Source organism: Esox lucius, chromosome 11 (assembly GCF_011004845.1).
Source record: "Esox lucius isolate fEsoLuc1 chromosome 11, fEsoLuc1.pri, whole genome shotgun sequence".
Classification (NCBI taxonomy): domain Eukaryota; kingdom Metazoa; phylum Chordata; class Actinopteri; order Esociformes; family Esocidae; genus Esox; species Esox lucius.
The window spans coordinates 43,548,843-43,570,189 of NC_047579.1; the positions used below are offsets into that span (position 1 = coordinate 43,548,843).

At 41.8% G+C, this 21,347-nt stretch overlaps 1 protein-coding gene across 1 annotated transcript; it reads right to left on the reverse strand.

Moving 5' to 3' along the window:
- Nucleotides 1-7,191: 7,191 nt before the first annotated feature.
- On the reverse strand, nt 7,192-19,596 carry arf2a (ADP-ribosylation factor 2a). Its single transcript, XM_010874560.5, has 5 exons — nt 19,490-19,596; nt 13,283-13,440; nt 10,119-10,229; nt 9,876-10,000; nt 7,192-9,641 (listed from the first exon to the last, which is right to left on the reverse strand). The coding sequence occupies exons 2-5, from the start codon at nt 13,428-13,430 to the stop codon at nt 9,480-9,482; spliced, it is 546 nt and encodes a 181-aa protein (XP_010872862.1). The 5' UTR covers nt 13,431-13,440; nt 19,490-19,596; the 3' UTR covers nt 7,192-9,479.
- Between the last annotated feature and the right edge of the window lie 1,751 nt (nt 19,597-21,347).

Below are 21,347 nucleotides of genomic sequence, written 5' to 3' on the forward strand. Positions count from 1 at the left end.
AACATTGCTGAATCACCTCTGAATGGTGGAAACTATCATTATCACACACAATTTCATTGAGGAACACAATTTAGTGTGCAGCTCCAGCATTGTAAGACCCACAAAGTGGCTTATGTCCTACTATCATGTCTTCAGATATGGCTGTTCACATTAATATAACCTGTGGGAAATTTTATGTTTCCCACAGGTTGTCCAGGCTCATGGACAGTTGGTCATTGGCCAATGATATCATGCCAACACTGTCGTGTTTTGGCATGGTAGACCTGCTTTATCAACAAAGATGTACTTGTGAAGTTTCACAGCAGTTCAGTTTGTAGTTTTATCTGATTTATTCCTCTGCCTTGCGGTCTATCATGCTCCATGTTGAATGACTGCCAGTGTTCACCTGGTTTATATGGTTATATCAGGGTTTCCCAAACCAGGGGTCACAACCCCTTGTGGGGTCACCTGATATGAAAATGGGGTCGGGGGAGAATGTTTTACAATTGACTCTCATAGCCGCAAATATATTTTTTTTTAAATCTTCACATGGTTGGAGTCACGAGAATATTTAGATATCAAAATGGGATTGTTAGCCAAAAAAGTTTGGGAAACCCTAGGTTGTATGGTCAACAGTTGTGGTTACTGCTATGGATGGCAATCATGTCCTGTTTATGACAGTATTTTGTGGTTCACACTACCAACACCACGGTTGTGGGTTTGAATCCCACGGAGGTTACGTAGTTTTCAATCTGAACATAGTAGGCAAAAAAATTTAATAAATACAACCAAATGGTTGAGTGATGATCAATTAGGAAATATTAGCATAGTTATAGTAAAAGGCATTTTAATAATAGAAAATAAATTCCTTTTATAAGTTAAGCATGTTCTTAATATGAACACAATGCATTTCAAAGTGAAACATGTCTTTCTAGATGACACACTGATGTTTGATCTTGCTGTATACAGTCAATGTGAAATGTGATGGAGTCTGGAAAAAGGGGCTTCTTTGATGTTTTTTGTTCTAAGAGAGGTGAAATATTACCGCACACTTGTGTGAATATTAACAAAGAGAATGAATAACTGTAAGAAAGCGCCTTGCTTTTCTGTGAGTTCAGGGGTAAGAATGAGTTCAAACAGATACTTGGGTCCATTGTTCTGAACAGCACAGTAGGTTTCAACATCAGTGCGTGAGCACATTAGCAGTGAGCGGAGGCTAAACGGGAGAGGAGTGATGTGCTAATAGAGGAAGGTGTAGGTGAAAACGCATGGCGCGCAGTTCCGGAGATGTTGTAGCCTTCTGAGGAATTTGGCAGATGCGCCAACCAAAAGGGTTACAGTACGGCACAAATAAAACAAAGCATAGACACTTCAAACAGCATGAACGTTAACATCTTTGTTTGTACTGTTCGATGAGTTACTCCCCCGTTGTCTTTGTATGGCCTAGCAGGTAAATGCAGTCAAATACTGGAACAAGGCCAGACTGCAGTAACTTCACCTACCGTTGTTTGCTTCGGTTTTTGTGGGTGGATTTTGTGGTCACCCCACATTTCATTCTCCAATTTCTCTTAAACATAACACTGAACACGGACCATTTGTCACGAAATAAAACAGATTTTACAAACCTTGAATTTAGACTTACATTATTTTTTGGGCAAGAAATCTGAAGTTACTGCCTTTAATAGGGTAGAGTTGTCCAGACAGTGTGAGAATAAAGCTGTAGGACATTCCACCACACGTCGTAACCTTCCAATAAATCCACTACAGATCGTTACATTTAATGTGGGTCTCAGCTATATGCTGACAAATGGTCTTCGTTGGACTACTTTAGATCCATCTGGTATGCATATTCATTTTGAGAGCCAAGACACTCCGTAGATCGCGTGGTGAAAGTTGATAAGCTCCATGGCAGCCACTTGAAAAAATGAGAAAATTGCTACATGCAAGACAGGTGAGTTTTCCTGGACTTGTTTCCCAGGGGAATAGCGTGATGTGGTGGTGCTGGCGACGCCTGTCGGTGTGCTGCAGGACAGCTTTCACGCTAAGAGACCACCACACTGTCACCTGACCTGTCAATCAGACAGACACTAAAAGAGAGAGTTAGGTGGATATTTCAAGTGACTCTCACAGAATGTGTTCACATTTTTGTGTTAATTATTAATTTAATGTGTGAAAAGAAAATGTATTTTGAAAAACAGCTTTAGTCAGTATTTTGTAAGTGATGAACTCCACCGGAGGGGAAAGGTGTTTATGCAGCCGGTAAGGGGAACCCATGAGCACAGGATCACTGATGAGTGTCAGGTGTTGCGATGTCTGCTTATAAAGGATTTATTTGGGGAATTTCTTTTCCAGAAATTCGCTTGTGAATATTGTCTTTTTCCCCAAAAAATGCACATGGTTATTTGGGTTCGTGAATGTATTTGACCACGAGGTGCATTCAACTGAGTGCGATTCAAACTTAGTTCAGTAGCTACGGTGCGAACAATCAATTCACATTTGTTCCCAAACAGCAAATACTTTTCGGGTGAATCTCAAATATCATATTATATTATATATTACATTATAATATATTATTCCAGATTAGTATGCCAGAAGATTAGAATATCCCAAACCATAGCATGCTGAAAGTAGCATGCCAAAAGTGCCCGGATGGTCTCCTATTTATGGCAGAATTTTGAAGTACTGCAACGGTGCATGCTCTTATGGTAATATAGAGGCAACAACCCGCAGTGAAAGAGGAGGCGTTTGCCACGATTCTCTCGTCTCTTCACTTGACGAAAAAGTCAGACGTCGTCAACTATATGGCTAGGCATTGCATCATGTCATTCACGTATGAAAAAGGAACGAACGTTGTTGTGTCCTCAGTCTTGCGTGGGCTCAATTGTTATTACTATTCCAAGATAATAGGCTACTAATTAGCCTACTTGTTTGTTAGCTATTAAAATGGCCAGTGGCAAAAGCAGTTTAGATGCTATTTGTAGTGGAAGTAAACTATTCCTAATAAACGTTAGCCAATTTATCACAACGCAACTTAATGGTGTCTAGCTACATATTCAAACTTATCGTAATGTTAATGCGCGACAAATGTATCTAATGAGACGCAATTTTTTTTGTCCCAATCGGTCCAAATACAATACTGGCGTACTAGCTTACTATATTCTAAACACTTCGTACTTGCAGTAGTAGCCTGCGTAATATGTGATTTGAGATCGAACTTCCCTTTAGCTTTGTATTCGACACAAATTTGTCCAGAAACATGAAAATATGGTACCTATGTATTAAGCTGGTGAAAGAAAGTAAGGTGACCAGACGTCCCGGTTGTCCCGGATCTCCACAAATATCTGTAAAACACTAAAATGGCGCGGTTTTCACCACAACAAAAATAAGAACAAGCTAATGATAATACTGTAATGTTTCCACGTACGAGTCGCAGCCAAACGTAGAACAGCGTAGCAAACCAAGTTATCCTCAAAGCGCCTACCCAGCCCCACATGTCAAAAGCACTACGGGCGCGTGCATTAACGAGCTGTTAGACAAGGGTCCGGGTTTGAAAATATGGCCACCCTAGGTTACTGTGAAATCAAATTCCACCATTAAAAGAAAATGGGTTGTGTTTGTTAGCTGAATTTTCTAATTTTCAAATTCCCGTTAATTCAATACCGAAGTGGTACGTGCTTACAGAAGTTAATCGTTTTCAGCTATAACGAACATAGCGCGCGTACATGACGTGCGAAATACGGGATATAATATAAAGAGAGGGAATAGGAGAGTGGATTGAAAGATTTGATTGGCCCTCAAGTTGGTGATGCCTGCATACCATTTTGCAGGTACTGTAAATGTAAAATTCGCACAAACCAATGCAACAGCCCGGAACTGAAAAAACAAAAATTTAGCCACCATTTTACTCCATGAAACTGAGAAGTTGGTTTCACCTTGTCTAAAACTTAAACTGACATGCCGAAAAGTGCACTTAGCAGCCTACAGTATGCCACTCTTCAGGTAATGCTGTTGATCACTTTGGTGGGTTAATTGTGTCCTTTTGACAGGGATATAAGAGATTCACAATATTCAGTGGTTATCATCAGTGAGTGCACAGAGGTTGCATCTGTCAAGCAACTTTGTGTAGTAATCAGCGATTTCTGGCCCGCTGAGAAATTTGCTCTTACTTTTTTTGGAGTGGTGAATTTGGTGAGTGGAACTGCAGAGGCAATTTCAACTACTCAGGCCAAGTTGAGCCAGCGCATTGACCTTGACTTGACCTAGAAAGTGGATTGGGATAGGCACAGATGCCTGCAGTGTGATGGTGGGTAGCAATGATTCAGCTTTCACCCGTCTTCTCTCAAAAAACCAGTCTTAAGCTGCTCAAGTGAGTGTGTTATTCCCTACATCTGTGTGTGAGTAAGGCAGTTGAAACCCTTCCATTCAACCTTGAATACTTTTTTTTCCACATCTTGTACAGCTATCAGGTAGGCTACAAGATGGCGTTCATGACTGCTGTGTGCGTATTAGATCAGTGGGATGGACCCCATTTTCAGTTAAGCCAGGACAAGCAAAGATGCTCTGATGCAGAGGTGCACTACTGGATGTGTAGTGATCCTATCAGCAAAATCCATCTGCAGTTTTTAATGCCATTCTAAGGTCCAACAGGTTCAACAGGTTATAACAGGTTATAACAGCTAGACACTGGAGAACCATTCAAAATGCTGGACTGTGTGCTCCTGTTCTTTTGCCATCTTATTTCCAGAGTGGTGCGGCCTGATAAAACTCCTACATTTGAACAACTGTTTAAGGTCAACTTAGATGAACCAAATGTTTTATTGCCAGTAAAAGCAATTTACTATGGAGTTACCTTTATGATAGCCGTGGAAGGAGCCAGAATCAACCGTGCAATGGATATGAACATGAAAAGCAGGCACCATGACTTCTTACTGGAAGCTTCCCGACCAAGTGTAGCAGAGACTTGCTGCCAGTATCAAGACATGGAGATCTATGATAGTTTTCAGTCCATCTGTTACCTTGTCTCAAACAAAACCACACAGCATGCCTCTTCCTCAATGCTAAAACTATATAATGGTAATCTTGAGGCTCTGGAAACTCAGTACCAAGCAGTAATGTTCTGCTCGTGTAAATCCATGTAGGACAGCAAGGCAGCCGTGTTTTGGGTTGAAGTGCTGAACTACACAAACAGCAGTGGAGACCAGGTTGAACTTGCCCTCTGTCACTTCTCAAGATGCCCTTGAGCAATGCTGATAAAGATTGAGTGTTCGCTCAGATGAGTCTGGTGCCGATGAACACTCAGCAGCATACTCCATGTATAATTTAGACTGGAAAGACAAGGAACATGCTGTGTGTCCCAAGCAAAGAGACGCTTCTACTCTTCAACAGCAGCATATATCGTGCGGGAGTGGAATATTGGAAAGCAGATAAAAAGATGGTGACAACAAAAGTGAGGAGGATAGCGATAACTGTTATTCAATGAAAAAATATGAAATCATTTTAATAGCTTATGGAGAAGCCTTTCGTCCTACCAGCCGCAGTTATCATGTCTCGTTGATCCTGTCTTTACAGATTTTGACCTGCTTTTCACCTGTGACAGCATAAGAAATGTGACTGATCACATTAGGTTTATTGTTACTGGTCACATTTCTCATGTTATCACTGTTAGTCAAGAGGTTTCCACTCAGTTTACTCAATAATTGGAAGAACATTCTTCATATCCAAAATCATACGTGGATACCTCCACATGATTCCTCCTTTGTGGAACCCCTCCAAACAAAAGGACAGTGAGCCTCCACAAGTTTCACCTAAAACCATATGGACCCCTTAAACAAATATGACTGGATATTGAATATGCTCTCCTTTAAAGTATATCTAAGGGCTTGTTGTAAGCTCCACACATGCAGGGACATTCCTTGGGATATTGACTTGAAAATGAAAGACTAGTTGAAGAACGTAATCCTGGCCTAATCTGAGGAAATTGATAAATTACATTGCGATAGATCACCATGGTATTCCTAACAGTGACAGGAGTAGGTATGTGCTCTGAGCGTTCTTTGAAAGCCTTCCATTTTCTTTAGGAAAACCAAGGCAATGTTTAAATACCAAACCAGAAATGACTGACACACCCAGGAAAATCCAGAGGTCTACATACTTCTGAATGACCACTGTTTTGACGGTTACTTTGCCCAGGGTCGATGTGATGCCATGAGACAATTGTCTCTGTATAGCACTAGATACTTGTTGGATGATACTTTTGCATATACTGTATGGATGGAGGCACACCAGCACCTCAAACTGACCCAGTCCTCTAGCAGACACCGCAGGTTAGCATGGAGGCACACCAGCACCTCAAACTGACCCAGTCCTCTTGTGTAGCAGACACGGCAGGTAAGGATGGAGGCACACCAGCACCTCAAACTGACCCAGTCCTCTTGTGTAGCAGACACGGCAGGTAAGAATGGAGGCACACCAGCACCTCAAACTGACCCAGTCCTTTAGCAGACACGGCAGGTGAGGATAGAGCCCCTGCAGGCTACGCTTTGCTATACTGCCTGCATTGAAAGGCACTTTCTGTCTGGGCGCATATACTGCTCAACTTCATTCTTGAGAAACAAAATATCATAGAGGCACTCTGTGTTTAAGTCAAGAATGGTAGATGTACCTGTTAATTCATATAAAAATGTATTCACACTCAACCCTAAGTCACTCAGGTCTTTTTAAATTACTTTAAATAAGTTGGCCTGAAAGCTTGGTGATCATAAATCAGGGTTTACTTATGTTTGTGATGCCACTGTGGAAATAATGTAATCATCAAAGCTCTTTCAGTATGAAAGCCCATGGAATAAATACAAGAGATTTGTAATAGAGATCTCTTTATTATAGTGCATTTCTCAGATGTTACAAGATGGGTTAAAAAAGCTAAAAACAAAGGGAAATTCTTAAGTAAAATTAAAAATACATATGCACACATCTTGTGTCATTTGTACAGAAAATTCAAAATTAAAGCTTCACATCGGAACAAGGGTAGCTAAATGAAATTGTCAAGTTAAAATACATTTTCATACAGAAGTTCATATACACTTTAATTACTTGCCATATACCGTAAATGATGCTCATCATTCAATTAAATTGATTTTTTTTAGCACTAAACTACAAGATCATTACAGAAGAAAAGGCCAAAAACTTGATTAGAGTTATTCATTTGCAGAAACATTTTTTTCTGAAGATATTCATAAAGAAAAAAAAAAATCTTAATTGTCCAGTTGTACACAGATACAAGGGTTAAGGTCAGTACTTCCCTCAGGAGGTCAGTGTGAGGGCCGTGACCTTAGGGTCATCTTTAATCAGCAGGGCATGTGACATAAAATACCATGTTATGGGTTCCTCGACAACATTTGCAGTAGCGTTTGGAATATATGGCTGTACAAAAGAAAGTCATTGTCACGTATTCAATCCATTTTTAAGCTGTGTGAACCATAGAAGACAGCCGTGCCTCCCTTTGCACATGGTGTGTGTCTGCTGGTATAATTACTATGGCAATGCTGACTGGAGACAGTTGTAAATGAGGGCATTGCTAATGTATGTTGGGAGCTCAAGTCTTCCCCATGCTGCAGAGCGTAAAGACGCTGGAGCAACCTTTAATTGTCTCGATACAGTACTATGTATTATTGTGCTGGTCATGTTTTACATGGAGCCAAGGGGAAGATGGGATTCTACCTGTGCTGCGAGAACCCTGAATACACATAGATATATATATATAAAAAAATAAAAATAAAAAGGGTGTTGAAGTCAACAGTTGGGATTTTAAGGTTGAAGAAAAGCGTAGCTTGACAACGACACAGCACGTTGAGGAATTGGAGTGTGTGTGCCCTGTCAGTGGACCAGGAAGTGAACCGACAGGCCCCTCCCACGCCCTGCAGGAAACCTTAAAAGCTAACCCAAACACAGCCAGCCCTTCATAAGTCAAACCCAAAGGATCCTAAAGCATTTTGATTGAAAGACTGCACACCTGGCTCCTTCACTCATGCTAGACCAAGGAAACCAGGTCTTCTGTACAAAAAAAATCAAAATAATAATATAATAAAAACAAAACAGTAGACAACAGAAAGTTGAATGAGAAAACCAGAGTGGGAGCAACTCTCAAAAGGCCTCGCTGTTTCAGAGGACAGGAATGCGTCTGAAAACACCAGTCACTACGCACACTCCCACCCAGTTCACTCCTCAGCCCATGCCGACGCACACCCCCATCTGGGCTAGACACACTTCACTACACTGAACCTGTGGCCCGCGCATGGCACGACCAACCGCATATACTGTACTACACAAAACACACAGTTTATTGCATTTTCCACACCCGCTACAGATGGGTCACTCAAAACCTTATCAGTGATCTCACTATGACCTGTGAAAGGAACATCACTTAGCGGTGTAAGACACCGATAAAGAGGCAGTGACAGTTGAGTTGAGAACGCAAAAAGCGTCCGTGCCTTGCGGTCCGAGAGGGTAGCCAGGTCAGCTGCGGCTTAGAACGGTTGCCTTTTCAGGACCAACTTAGTCAGCAGAGAAGTTTGGGTCCATCCTAATACACTTTAAAAACAGTACATACCTAAATTTCAGTCAGTAATAATGCCGACCAGAACCATTAACCCTCAGGCACAATCACGCACCTCCTTTGTTCAGACTACAGTGGAGATTTGCTTCACACAACTAAACCAAGCACAAGTGGGGCATAGTGACATCACTAATACGCTCTACTAGTTACGTTTTTTTTGGGGGGAGGGATAATTGATCAGCTGGTGTTCACGAGACAGCCAGAACTGTGGTTGGAGCATACTACAACGAAACAGCATGATTTTCAAAAGAACGCAAAGAAGGATCTAGGATGGAAAAGCTCTTTATTGTCCTTTTTCCAACCTGATACAGGTTACATGAGGTTTATTTAACGTTGTGGTGTGGGCTCTCAAACCAACAGTTTAACAAGCGTGTGACAATTTAACACTAGCAAAATGTAAAATCAGGCATTTTATTTTAAACTTAAATTTCTAAACTTTATTGTTGACCCCCCCTCCCAGATAACACACAACGACTACGGCATCCTGGGTCTTTCTTTGCCGTGTAAAAAAAAACACGGTGTCTTGGGAAATGCTGCAGGTCAGGCGGGAGGGGGGGGGTGGGGGGGGGAGGGGGGCGCTGGAGGGAGTTAGCCATGCTGTCATTTCCATGGGTGAGAGTGACCGTGTTAAAGGCACAGCAGTGCTGCTCCCACTCTCGACTCGCACGCACGCGCACACATACACACACACACGCGCACACACACACTAAGATCCACCCAAATGCTTGCACTCACACACAGGCATATGCAGGGTAGCTCTGGTCAAAGCCCCAACGGGTAAGGGAATGGAGAAGGAAGGGGGGGGTGGGGGCTGGGACCAGCACTGCTGCCCATCACACTGCGCAGACGCGGACAGACGCAGACGGCAGACAGACAGTGGAATGATAGATCATTTTGCATTCTTCAGCTGGTTGGAGAGCCAGTCCAGGCCTTCGTACAGGCCGTCCCCACTTGTGGCGCAGGTGGCCTGGATGTACCAGTTACGCTGGCGCAGGGAGTGCAGACCCAGCTTGTCTGTGATCTCTGCTGCGTTCATGGCATTGGGCAGGTCCTGGATGAGAGAAAGACAAGCAGTTAAACCAGGAAAAACATGACTCCGGAGCAGGCCTTCGCAGGCCACCTCGAGAGGAGACCTTTGCGATACTTACAATTCCAGATGCATTTTACAAGTAAATCCTGTTTTGTTAAGAAGCTAGCTGATTTAAGTGATGCATACACTGTTGGTGTGCCAAAAGCCTGCTGTTTTTCTGACGCCTCAGTGCTTCTCCCTAGTTAGTCAGCTCACCTGTTTGTTGGCGAACACGAGCAGCACAGCGTCCCGAAGCTCATCCTCAGCCAGCATTCTTGTCAGTTCCTCCCGTGCCTCATTCACTCTCTCCCTATCGTTGCTGTCCACCACAAAGATCAGGCCTGAGGGAGGCAGAGAGGTGCGGGGCTCAGGTCAGAAAAAGACCCCAGGACACTCCTCAAGCAGAGGTGAGGGCAACTGGTGTCTGCTGGGGAGGATCTGGAGGCCGTGTCCACTCACCTTGTGTGTTCTGGAAGTAGTGCCGCCACAGGGGCCTGATCTTGTCCTGACCGCCCACGTCCCACACCGTGAAACTGATGTTCTTATACTCCACCGTCTCCACATTAAAACCTGGAAGCATGAAAAGGGGTCATGGAAAATATCAGTAACCTCAGCCACCAGTGTTACCAAGGTTGCTACAATGTTTTTTTTTTTTTCTAACCATAACCAAAACCTCAACCCCAGTGCTGTGACACCTAACCATAACCCAAACCTTAACGTTAAGTATCACAGCACTGGGGTTAAGTGTAACGTTAAAATGAATGTATTACGTATTTATTACATATCGGTAAGGCCATTACTCGTCCAGCGAAACCCATTGTTCCTGTATGGAGAAGTGGGTAGGATGCCCGTCGTCGGTTTCAAATACGGCTTGGATTCTTTGTGGACATTTATAATATATTACATGTTTTAGTTGTGTTCGTAACATACGTTTTCGTAGCATATGACATATTTGTCTAGCGTTTGTAACATGTGATACGTTGTAATAGGGTTTGAAACATGTTACATTTTAACCAATTCTTAATGTAACCTAACAAAACGTGTGAAATCGGGTGCCATAGATTTATTAATATTGCCAGAAATTATTTGATATCAAAACAATAGGCTGATTCTGTAAATATGGTGCAGATTCTGTAAATGTGTCTATAGTAGCTAGTTTTTCTGTGAATTTATTTGACATGAGGTATAAACTGAGCCATGGTGGACAACTGGCTAGAAGGCTCTTTAGCACTCCATTCATTCAAACAGCTTTTTAATGCCTTTGCCAGCAGCAGTTATTGCAATGCTTATGTTGTCCTGTATTGTTTCTGACTTTAAGCCTACACACTCAAGTTTAGACTGGCACCTTTGGTGGTGTAAAGAATGTATAAGAATAATCATGGAATCCACAAGCAACCTGTACCAGATGTTAGCCATCTAATTGGAATTGTTTTCGATCAAGTCTTACACATTGTATGCCAGTAGCAGCCCAAACTATGAAATACGAAAATTATTAAAGATATCATCAGGTACTTCAAAATCAGACATGCCTCAATTGTTGATTTCTTAAATATATGTCCTATGGAATATAAAGGAATTACTACTCCTAACAAGAAAAGCAACAAAAAAGCTACTCCTCCTGTTTGTCTGGCAAAACCAGAGAAATTAAGCAAATGCTTTCGGGTAATTAAGCCTGATATGCAGGCAATGCTCTACCACCTTCTGGCACCAAAACTGAGTGTTCATTAATTACGCTCAAGATGCACAACTTATTAGCTCTGAAGCATATGAAAGCAACGAAATGTCTTTGGCAGAAATGCATTTTGGCACAAACTGCACTTCAACCTAAGCTCCAAGCCCTTTGTTTTGCATTTTGTTTTGCATTATTTAAACCAAATTGAACATATTTCTTTAAAGCAATAATATCAATAAAATATAACAAGAAACCAAGCAACCCTAGTTCAGCCGGCCACAATAGAAAGTGTTGCCATCTTGAGATTCGAACCCGGGTCGACCACGAAAAAGGCTGTGTGGTTAACCACTACTCCACGGAGCTGTACTTTTGCTGGGTGTCAGTATAGCCTCTTGTCTTGATGCTGAACAAATCCTCTTTTTCCACTGGCTGTTTTAATAGTTAATTGGCCATTCGTGAATGAAATTGATACAGTTAAACTGACTAACATTTCTTACCAAGTTTACCTATACCACAAATAGGGTCTATGTATTGCGTTTGCCACTGGCCATTTGAAAAGCTAATTAGCCAGTAATAAGCTTTACTGGTATCTACTCACTTACTGGAATAGTCATTTCATGGCATAGGAACATATTTTTTTCTTTCATGGCAAAACAACATACTTCTTTCTTTCATTCATGAATGACATTTATAAAATAACTAGCAATAAAGGTGACGATAATTAACTTTTTCATCAAGTGAAAAGACAAGAGAATCGTGGAATCTACCAGAAATAATTAATAAATGTTGTTGCTCTCAACAGATTTGAACGTAGGTCTTCCACACGAGAGGCACTGTCTTTAACCACTACGCCACGGCATTACAAGTTTCCGAAGTCGCTGGACTCAATTGAGGATTCTGTTAAATAGGCTTACTTGTATATACTAACTTCCTTATAATCATAAGAACTGAGCAATTGCTAGCGAGACTGAAGATGAACTTTTCCATGCCAGAAACAGACGCAATATAACCGTATACAGGTTCAGTTAAGGCTTAAGATATCGTAACTACGTTGTTAAGCCAGCAAATGTGTTTGTCTATCCTGACCCAAAACACATGCACGGATGCGTACTTTGAAAATTCACCAGAAACCGTCGCAATGTAACTGTAAACTGTTTTATTTCAGGCTTACCATAATGTAGATACTAATGGTTTTAGCCAAGTTTTCGTCTATACAGAATAATTCATAATGCGTACTACGCATCGCCTGTGAAGAGATACGAACTCGGGACCTATAGTTCACTAGTCCGCTTCTCTAACCACTACGCTTTTTAACAAGGGGTAGTCAGTCAGTCACTCAGTAAGAGACATTCACTCATCTTAGCCAGCTCCGCTTACACGTTCCGGCAGAAAATGTAAGACTGACATGGGCTTTGCCTATCTGTATCTCCAAGGATTTTCATTACATTGGAAGAACATATGCAAACTTAATGAACACACAATTAACTTTAATACCGGTATTGGCCCCATGTTAAACTCCTGCAAAACAAAATGTATTTGCCAAGCTCAACTGATTCTTGTGTTTGAACTTGATCCGTGACGATAGCTACGTGGCAGGACATTGCCTGCCAGCGGGATCTCGGCAGCTAATGACGATGATAGCCGACTCCATGACGACCCGCCCCCGTGTCCCACAGACCATCCAGACCGACTCATCACTGCAGAGCCTGAGGACAGCTACTGTGGGCATGTACGCAGTGGTCAGGGCAGAAGCAGCAAAGGGGCGACTTGGCTGTGCCTCTAAGATTCATTTCCACTCCCTTACAACTAAACAAACAGCAGCCTAGACAGCATGAAATCTTAATCTAACCAGGGTTATTGGAGGAGCTTTAGGGGGCATTTAAGGGGGCCTGTCTGGGAGGTGTGGAGGGAGGGATGAGAGGAGCGAGGAGAATAAAGCTAGACAACTTACCGATGGTAGGGATTGTGGTGACAATCTCTCCCAGTTTGAGCTTGTACAGGATGGTGGTCTTGCCGGCAGCATCCAGCCCCACCATCAGAATCCTCATCTCCTTTTTACCAAAGAGATTCTTAAAGAGGCCTGCAAACATGTTCCCCATCTTGGCTAATCTGGAAGAAAACACACAAAAACAGTTAGGAGTAACACTATGGACATGGCACCCTAAAATGGGGCCGACTATACACAAAACGTGCCGTTTATAAATACCAGAGTATTAACCCTGTAGTCCTTGTATCTTTTCAAATCCCATGATAAACATTATGGCACCTATAAATGGTAGACTTTAAGCACGTTGGCATGACATTCTGGCATCCTATGGGCCAATAGACCAAAAAGTTAACGATTTACATAAAAAGGTGCAAATGTTAACAATTAAAGTGGAAATGTGTACATGGAATTCAATTATTACCCCACATAATCTGGCCAGGGTTCACCGCTTCAACAAATGTGCTTTCTGTATTTGAGAGAAAAAAAAACTTGGCCATGTGCAGCTAATTCCCTACAATGTCTTGTACAGCTGCGGGAAATAGTATTGTCAGACTAGCAACAGACAAACTCTTCTGACACATCCTGTACTGAGCAGCATAGGGGTACCAATGAATCATCACCAAGCTCCATCTAACAATTTTCAAACTAATATGCCTTTATTTTTCCAAGACACTGTCCCCTAACCAGAAACTAAATCAGTTCCAAGTCTCAGGGACGTCACCAACATTAGATCCCAGCTGTGTTAATGTCAGCTCGCGAAAACAGTGGAACGATCCGAGCCCAACGTGGTTGGCCAACCAACGCATAACAGTGCGCACGCAGTTATTGTGAAACTACGGATAGCCACACTAGCATCGCTTGGTGACTCACTTGTGGGCGTGGTCGTGGCGTGCTGGTGTCAGCAGGTGTGTATCAACGTTTGAGCATAGCCACTAGCCAGCCAAAACAAACGCCATGATTGGTCAGTCCCCAGCAATTGCCGTGGGTGACTGGCACAAAGTTTGGGAGGCGCTGAACTTTCCCTTCGTCTCCCAACGCATCACACGACGAGCCGCTCACTTTCCATGCCTCCCAGAGTTATCGCCCCTGGCACAATCATTGTGTATGCAGGGTAACACTCTACAGGGAAAGAGCATGATGACGAGGCAGGAGGATGTCAGAACAGGTGCGCACAGAATTTCAGTCAGAAGCGAATCCTAATATTCGGAATGCAGCTTTTTTGCTTTCTAATAGACATAGGTTTGTTATATTTGAACATGGAATAACTTAGTCGCCAGTGATTGAGAGACTGTGGTGAGTGATAGTGGTTTTCTGACGGTCTGGAGGGGATCAGTGCACACGGCATGTATGTATGAATGGCTACCAGGGTTACAAAATACCATGGAACGAATAGCATTTCTGCAACGCACAATATTACTTAGAAGGGCAGTGTGACTTTCAGCCCACTTTGTTTTAGCAAAACTTAGAATCCTTCCTTGGAGGGTTCGAGATGGGATGTTAGCTAATCTGACAGACAGAACAAGAACAAAATATAATGTTATGGAAATCTAAACAGATCTAAAACTGGTTAGTTTTCTTTAGCTTAGGTTTAGCTAGCCAAACACAGTACACTTATTTGAGCACATTGAGAGAACTACAGTGGCCCTTAAGAAACAGAATCTGCAAGGTCATCTGAAAATGGGTCCACCAAACACTATGGTAGGTACAGAAAAACACCAGCTAGGCAATCAGACAGCAAGAGGCCTTGGTAACAATCTTAACAAGAGGGTGCAAAATCCAAGACCAAGTAAGTCTAGTTTGTGATGAAGCATGTAAGCATAAAATTTACATGATTCTTAAGGTAAGGCAACATTTCGTGGAACTGAAGTGTAACAAAACCTTCAGGACGGAAACCTTTGGCCTACAGATGAATAACCACTCCAGTAACACATATTTGCATATCCTGTGGCAACTCAATGCAGCAGGGCAATTGCTGACAAACAAACAAAAAAATGCTGAAAAATGCTTTATGAAAGAGGTTTACATAGAAAATAGCCATAAAGGAACAGGCCATTAAATCTTGAATTTGTATATATGTATTTTCATCAATGCATCCTGCATTTCTTCCTGTATTAATTTCCTTCCTAAATCTCCAAATCAAAATAAGTGTAAAAAAAGTTGTATGTTTGTATAAAATAAATCAGAAAGGGAAACTATGGATACAAAATGACCCTGTATAATGCTCAGTTTCATAATATTATGTGCCTTGAGAATTCCAAAACAAATATCACAAGATAAAAACATTTCAGTTACCCTTATAAGGGCTGCAGGTTACCTTGTTAACAGGGAGAATCTCTACCCCAGTAATCTCATTCCAGACCCAGAGTACTGCCGGGTCTCAATCTAGCCCTGTGATCGGGGACTGGTTTAGACCCGGGACACCAGAAGGGTATTCCACAATGCGAGATAGAGGTACTGTACCTTGTCAACTCTGAGTTCAACCTCAGGATGGAAGGTCATGTGAATGTGGCCCACCTAGGGCAGTTAGTGTTTTAACATCAGAAGTGCGGGGGGGTGGGCAACACTTGAAACGTAAGGCTTCGCTTCACACAAGTCAATACCTGGTTGCCCTGCTACATGTAAAATGTCCTTAAACTGCACACATTTTGGAGTTATATATGGAGTTACATCCTCAAGTTCAACATGATAAAGATCTATAATTCCTCAAAGACATGAGTCTTGTTGCTAATTGCTATGGCAACAAGCAGCAAGAGACTAGAGAAGGACTCGTTTTGCGTCATGGTAGTTGAAGGAAAAATAGATAGTAATCTGACAGAGCCATCTGTACAAAATGCATGCTTTGTTAGGATGAGTGACATCTAGTATGAACATACCATCTACTAGAATATTTGGCTACCTGGATGCAAGGTCATTATTTTTAAATGTTAATAAATGTGAAAGGGGGTATTCTCCCCAGTGACAAATCAAAATAACGTATGTTTCATTTCTAGTGTGGAGTTTCCTTTTAAAAACACATTTGATAAAAGGGAAACCATATGAGAGGGGGAGGAAAAAGTGCTGAGAAAAGCATTCAGTCCCTGTCTGTGTTGATTTAATATCTTAACAATAGGCGCCAACAGCAGCGCCTCTGGGTCTCACACAGTGTGAGAGAGGGGTTTACAACAAAGCAAGTTGAAGTAGCTAGTCCTTTACCATGCCTTAATACACAAAGATGATAACTGAGGGGAAATGCAAGATCAAAATTGGCTAGCACTCTCAATCAGATTAAGTTAAGCTTTCATAATGTACCAACACATCTAGGGAATTCTGGTTGTTTAACAAAGTTTGCAGGCCGACTAAATGAACGTGCTTAATGGAATAACCCTCTGGACTGGGCTGGTGGGACTGCATCTTTTAGAATGGCAGGCAAGCAAATGTTTACTGAAAGCAACAAGCGGGGTAGTGGATTAAATGACTGACAGGGCAGGGCAGGTCACTGACCAGAGCAACAAGATCCAGGAGCAGCCTGATTAGCCCTTACCTCCACATGAACACATTGCCCAACACACACCAGGCCCAGACTAACAGGCTCAGTAACTCTACAACTAGTAGAACCGCTGAGTCAGATCCAGATAGCAGCCCATATCTAACACCACAGTAGAGCCTCTACGCTGTTAATACCCAATTCTCACCGTTGAAGAGGGTCAACATTTCAATTAGGAATACAGACCGCAGAAACAATACTGTCAGAAAGCACACAAGACAAACTGTAATTTAAGAGAAATCAGGTGGGGAAAATCCATAAGCCCTAAATACAAACATTCTGACAAAGACTGATTTGTTTAAGACAAGCTTACAGTCTCTTAAACAAATGGTCCCAGGGAGTAGAGGTCGGAGGAACTGCAGTATAAAGGCCTGATACAGGTGTTCATGTGCTTGAGGTGAGATAAAGAGAAGAGCAGCAGTCACACTTTGCCTTGTAGGCTGAATCCAAGGGGAAAAAAGCACACAATGAGGCCAGTGATGCAGAGAATACAGACCGGCCCTGAGAGGAAAAAGTTACCGAGGTACTAGATGCCGGATATGGAACAGGTAACAACACACCTGTTAGAAGAGACGCACTGCTGAATAAACCAGAAGCCATGGACACAAAGATACTGTCACACTGAATAGGCTACACAACACCCAGGCCTTTCTCAAAAGGAGAAGACTGACAACTAAAAGAATGGAAAATGTGGCGACTAATCTTGTGCAGGCCCACAAAACATGGCAGCATAAGATACAACAATATCTATATTACGACCAACTACAACTACACTAACATTTATAAAGGCGTGCTTGAGAGGAAACTTGCCAAAGACTTTTTAAACATGACACCATGTCATTTCTGAAATCCACTATACGACCATTGTTAAGTAAACAATAGCTAGGAGGAGCAGCTTGATAATCATTTTAATGTCATAAACACCAGCAGTTGTGAGTTTCACAAAATCCTTCCCTAAATTGAGAATGTGACAGCTAATCTCTCTCAAGCCAGTGATTCCACAGTAAGGAGCTCCAATAGTAGAATAAAATGCTAATATACTACAGACTTCCAACAATGACATCACAGCTCCGTTGAGTCAGTACTGTCCATCCTGTTTCTCAACTAAAGCAAAGAGGAAGTGCTCCGTCCTCTGAGAAAGCAGGAATGATATGGGAGATGGGGAGAGTTTGGGGGGGCAAGTAACCTGAAGGAAGTTAAGTCATAATATTTTGCATGTAATATGGGAAGTTTGTTAGTTACGGTATTTTGGGGAGCATGGTGGATGTTTAGGGTTTGAACAAAGATACCAGTTACCATTTGAGATGCTCTTTAAAAATACAGCAGAGGAAACATGGGTTAAAAATTTAAATGCTAAAGGCCATGTGTATATTCCACTTTAAGTAGCATAGCCCATTTCTTCAGTTAAGCCACAAAAGAAAAATACAAAAATAAACATTATCCCTCTAGCTGTCCCTGAAATGACAACTGGTACGAGGGTTTCCTTTCATAGTCCTGAGAGAATATTTGAAAACTATTATCTGTAACTCATACACAGAGTTTAAAGCATTACAAGACAATCCTTATCAAGGTTTGCCTGGCTACCAAAACTCTGCTCTTGCTAAACGCTACACCCCAGCCAATGAGGCTCATCCTCTGGTTGGACTAGCCAATAGTGGACATTCACTTTGAGAAGCATATACATAAGGTAACTTTGAAACGTCAGGTATGCTTGAGTTAACATTGTCCACTTTAAGCAGAAGTTGAACAAACGAAGGAAATTATCAAGAAGTTCCGGGGGGATGTTTGTAAACAGAAATCGAAGACAGATAGATGCGTTGCAGTCATAACACCGAAGTGTGTCTTATGATCTACCACCACTTGCTTCATTACTGTCAGTACAACAAAATTACTTGAGGATAGAACAACTTGGTTTTAGTTCTAACTTACTAAACTCGTGTAACTGATTATCATTGAGTGGGGTTTTGCCACTGACAATGGATTCCAAAACCAATCATTCACTACAAACAGCTAGCTAAGCTCCCCATCACAGCTCACTAGACAACGCGTTAACTGAAGTAAAGGCCGTGAATACCACCACGTAGCTACCCTGCCGTTACAACCCAACAGGTGGACCAGTTAACTGCATTTTCGAGACACGTATATTGTAGGTTAGTGAACCCTAGATGTTCGGACATTATTCGGTTCATCACAGCAAGTTCATTTTGTAAACGTCTATACCTACGCCAGGTATCTACATATTACTGCTACTACTACTAGCGTAATCATGTACGAAAAGCGCCAGCAGGCAGCTTGCGTTTATGTCAAAATAGAAGAAAACTGGACTGACACATTTAATACATTTCAATCACAGTGACCTGCAAACACACAGAGACACAATTTTAGTTACGCCAACCGAATAATGTTCTCCACCTATTGCACAGGTCGTCATAATATAATACCGGGCGCGTTAGCTAATGTTGTTAGATTGCTAGTTAAAGCTAACGTTGTCAGAGCCTGGCTAAACGGAGTCAGGATGATCCTCGCTTCAGTCTATGCTGGGGAATTTTGTCAAAGCTTGCGTTCTAACCGAATGCAAATAAGTAATCGTTTGTTGTTTAGATATATTAATATCAATAACACTAGAAATCAAAAATATGACATTTTACCTTTTAGTGGCGGTTTCTCGATCTTTCTTTTACGCTCCTATCCACCGCTAACAACAAAATGGCGTCTTTCACAAGTGTCAAGAAAGCCGCGTCATGGACCTTTCACGTCATAAGTTCTTCACCAATCATGTCCTTCACTGGACTCACCAAGCCCCGCCTTTCTGTGATGCGGACCAATCGATGCTTTATACGGAATTTTAAGGGCGGAATTATGTAAAAGATACCTCCTCCAGTTTGCCCTACAAAATGAAAGACCAGTAAAATGTCCCGTTGGATGAAGCCATCCACGCCCCATACCCCGCCCAATATTTCCGGCTTTAGTGGAGAGTGAAGACGGTTTGCCAGCTAGTCATCTCTGCCACTGGCCGCACCTGGGCCCAACCCATCGTACTATAATCATTGGGGAGGATAGCAAACAATACAAACCGGTTGCGATTGTTCAATCCAGAGGAAAAATTTCCACAAAGCACTGCCACGGTAGTGTGTACACAAGCATGCGTTTATGGATATGCTATCGCTAGCCCATTAAAGTTAATTCATTAGGTGTAATTTAACCGGCTGGGCAAAATGTTTGACATTTTGACGCGAGTCGTGGGGGATGTGAGTTGTTTGGAGGGACATCAAGGTTCAAGCGCACATCAAGGTTGTTGGGGGGTGCTCACATTGTATGTTATGTAGATTGAATCCACTAGATGGGGCTGTATCCATGGTGCAGTATTTGAATCTTAATACGGCAAAGCCAATACAGTAGTTTCCTACTCTTGCTTCCTTTCCATAAGTCAACCACTGAACAGAAAAAAAAACATCAGGTGTACGGTTGGGCGCATTTGTTGTGTTTTTATTTTGCTCATGTTAATCTAGTAAAGGGGGGTTTCCAGTTCCCTCACATAAGAGGGAATTTTATTAGCAGACGCCCTTATACAGAATGACTTAGCAATTAGGGACAAATGCCTTGCTCAAGAGCCCATGATCAATAGAGGTTTTACCTTGTCCGCTCAAGTATTACAACCAGTCACCCCCTGTGTCTAACTACTCATTCATCCACTTGTTGATTGTGAACTAGAGTTGTGGTTATTGTTTTAGTAAAAAAATAAAGATTGTGTATGAAAAATGGCCTGACATAAAATACACGTGGGAGAGAGGCGTTTCTATAGCAAATGGCAGGTTTCATCAAGCACAGATCAGGAGGATAAGCCAATGCTTTACATTAAAAAAATTGCTGTTCACTGATGTTTGTTTGTGCGTTGTAAAAAGCGAATTACTTATTGACTGTGATTAGTCAGTGTGCGAGCCACTGAACTTAATGGTTTGCGTCGATGTATGTCCCGCATTATGTAGCTTGCCGTAAATATATTACAAAAAAGGGTGTCAACCTATTTAAAAAAAAAAAGGTAGGCTTTACTTGTATATTATTTATCGCTGCTCCGAAAATAAAAATAAACAATAAAGTAAAGGAAATTAGATCTTGTTTAAGAAAAAATATGACTAAAACACAAATTACATAAATTAAATTAGAATTAAATTACCCTTAAAACAACATTATTTGCAAGTGATGCTGTGGAGATCCACTATGTTTTTTTTTCTAAATACGGGCATTACATGTAATCCAACATCCATGGCATGATCCGTGTTTGCACTTGACTTCATATGCCAGCGAAACCTAAGGGAACACAATAAGTTAGTTTTAAAAAATATATATCTATTAGGCTACACATCAATAAACTTAGTTGTTCTGCAAGATATGCTTATAGCACTGGAGCATCAATGAACAGCAAAGTTCGTCGTGGATAGAATGCAAATTTTCCAACAGCCGCCTAATAGCCAAGCCTAGACTGATGTATATAACAGCCAGGTACAC

Bases quoted from the DNA above. Each gene is read 5' to 3' on its own strand.
- arf2a (XM_010874560.5), bottom strand. From the start codon at position 13,430: ATGGGGAACATGTTTGCAGGCCTCTTTAAGAATCTCTTTGGTAAAAAG. The intron at 10,230-13,282 runs GTAAGTTGTCTA...TCATGCTTCCAG, and splicing joins CACCACAATCCCTACCATCG to GTTTTAATGTGGAGACGGTG. The intron at 10,001-10,118 runs GTGAGTGGACAC...TGCCTCCCTCAG, and splicing joins CTACTTCCAGAACACACAAG to GCCTGATCTTTGTGGTGGAC.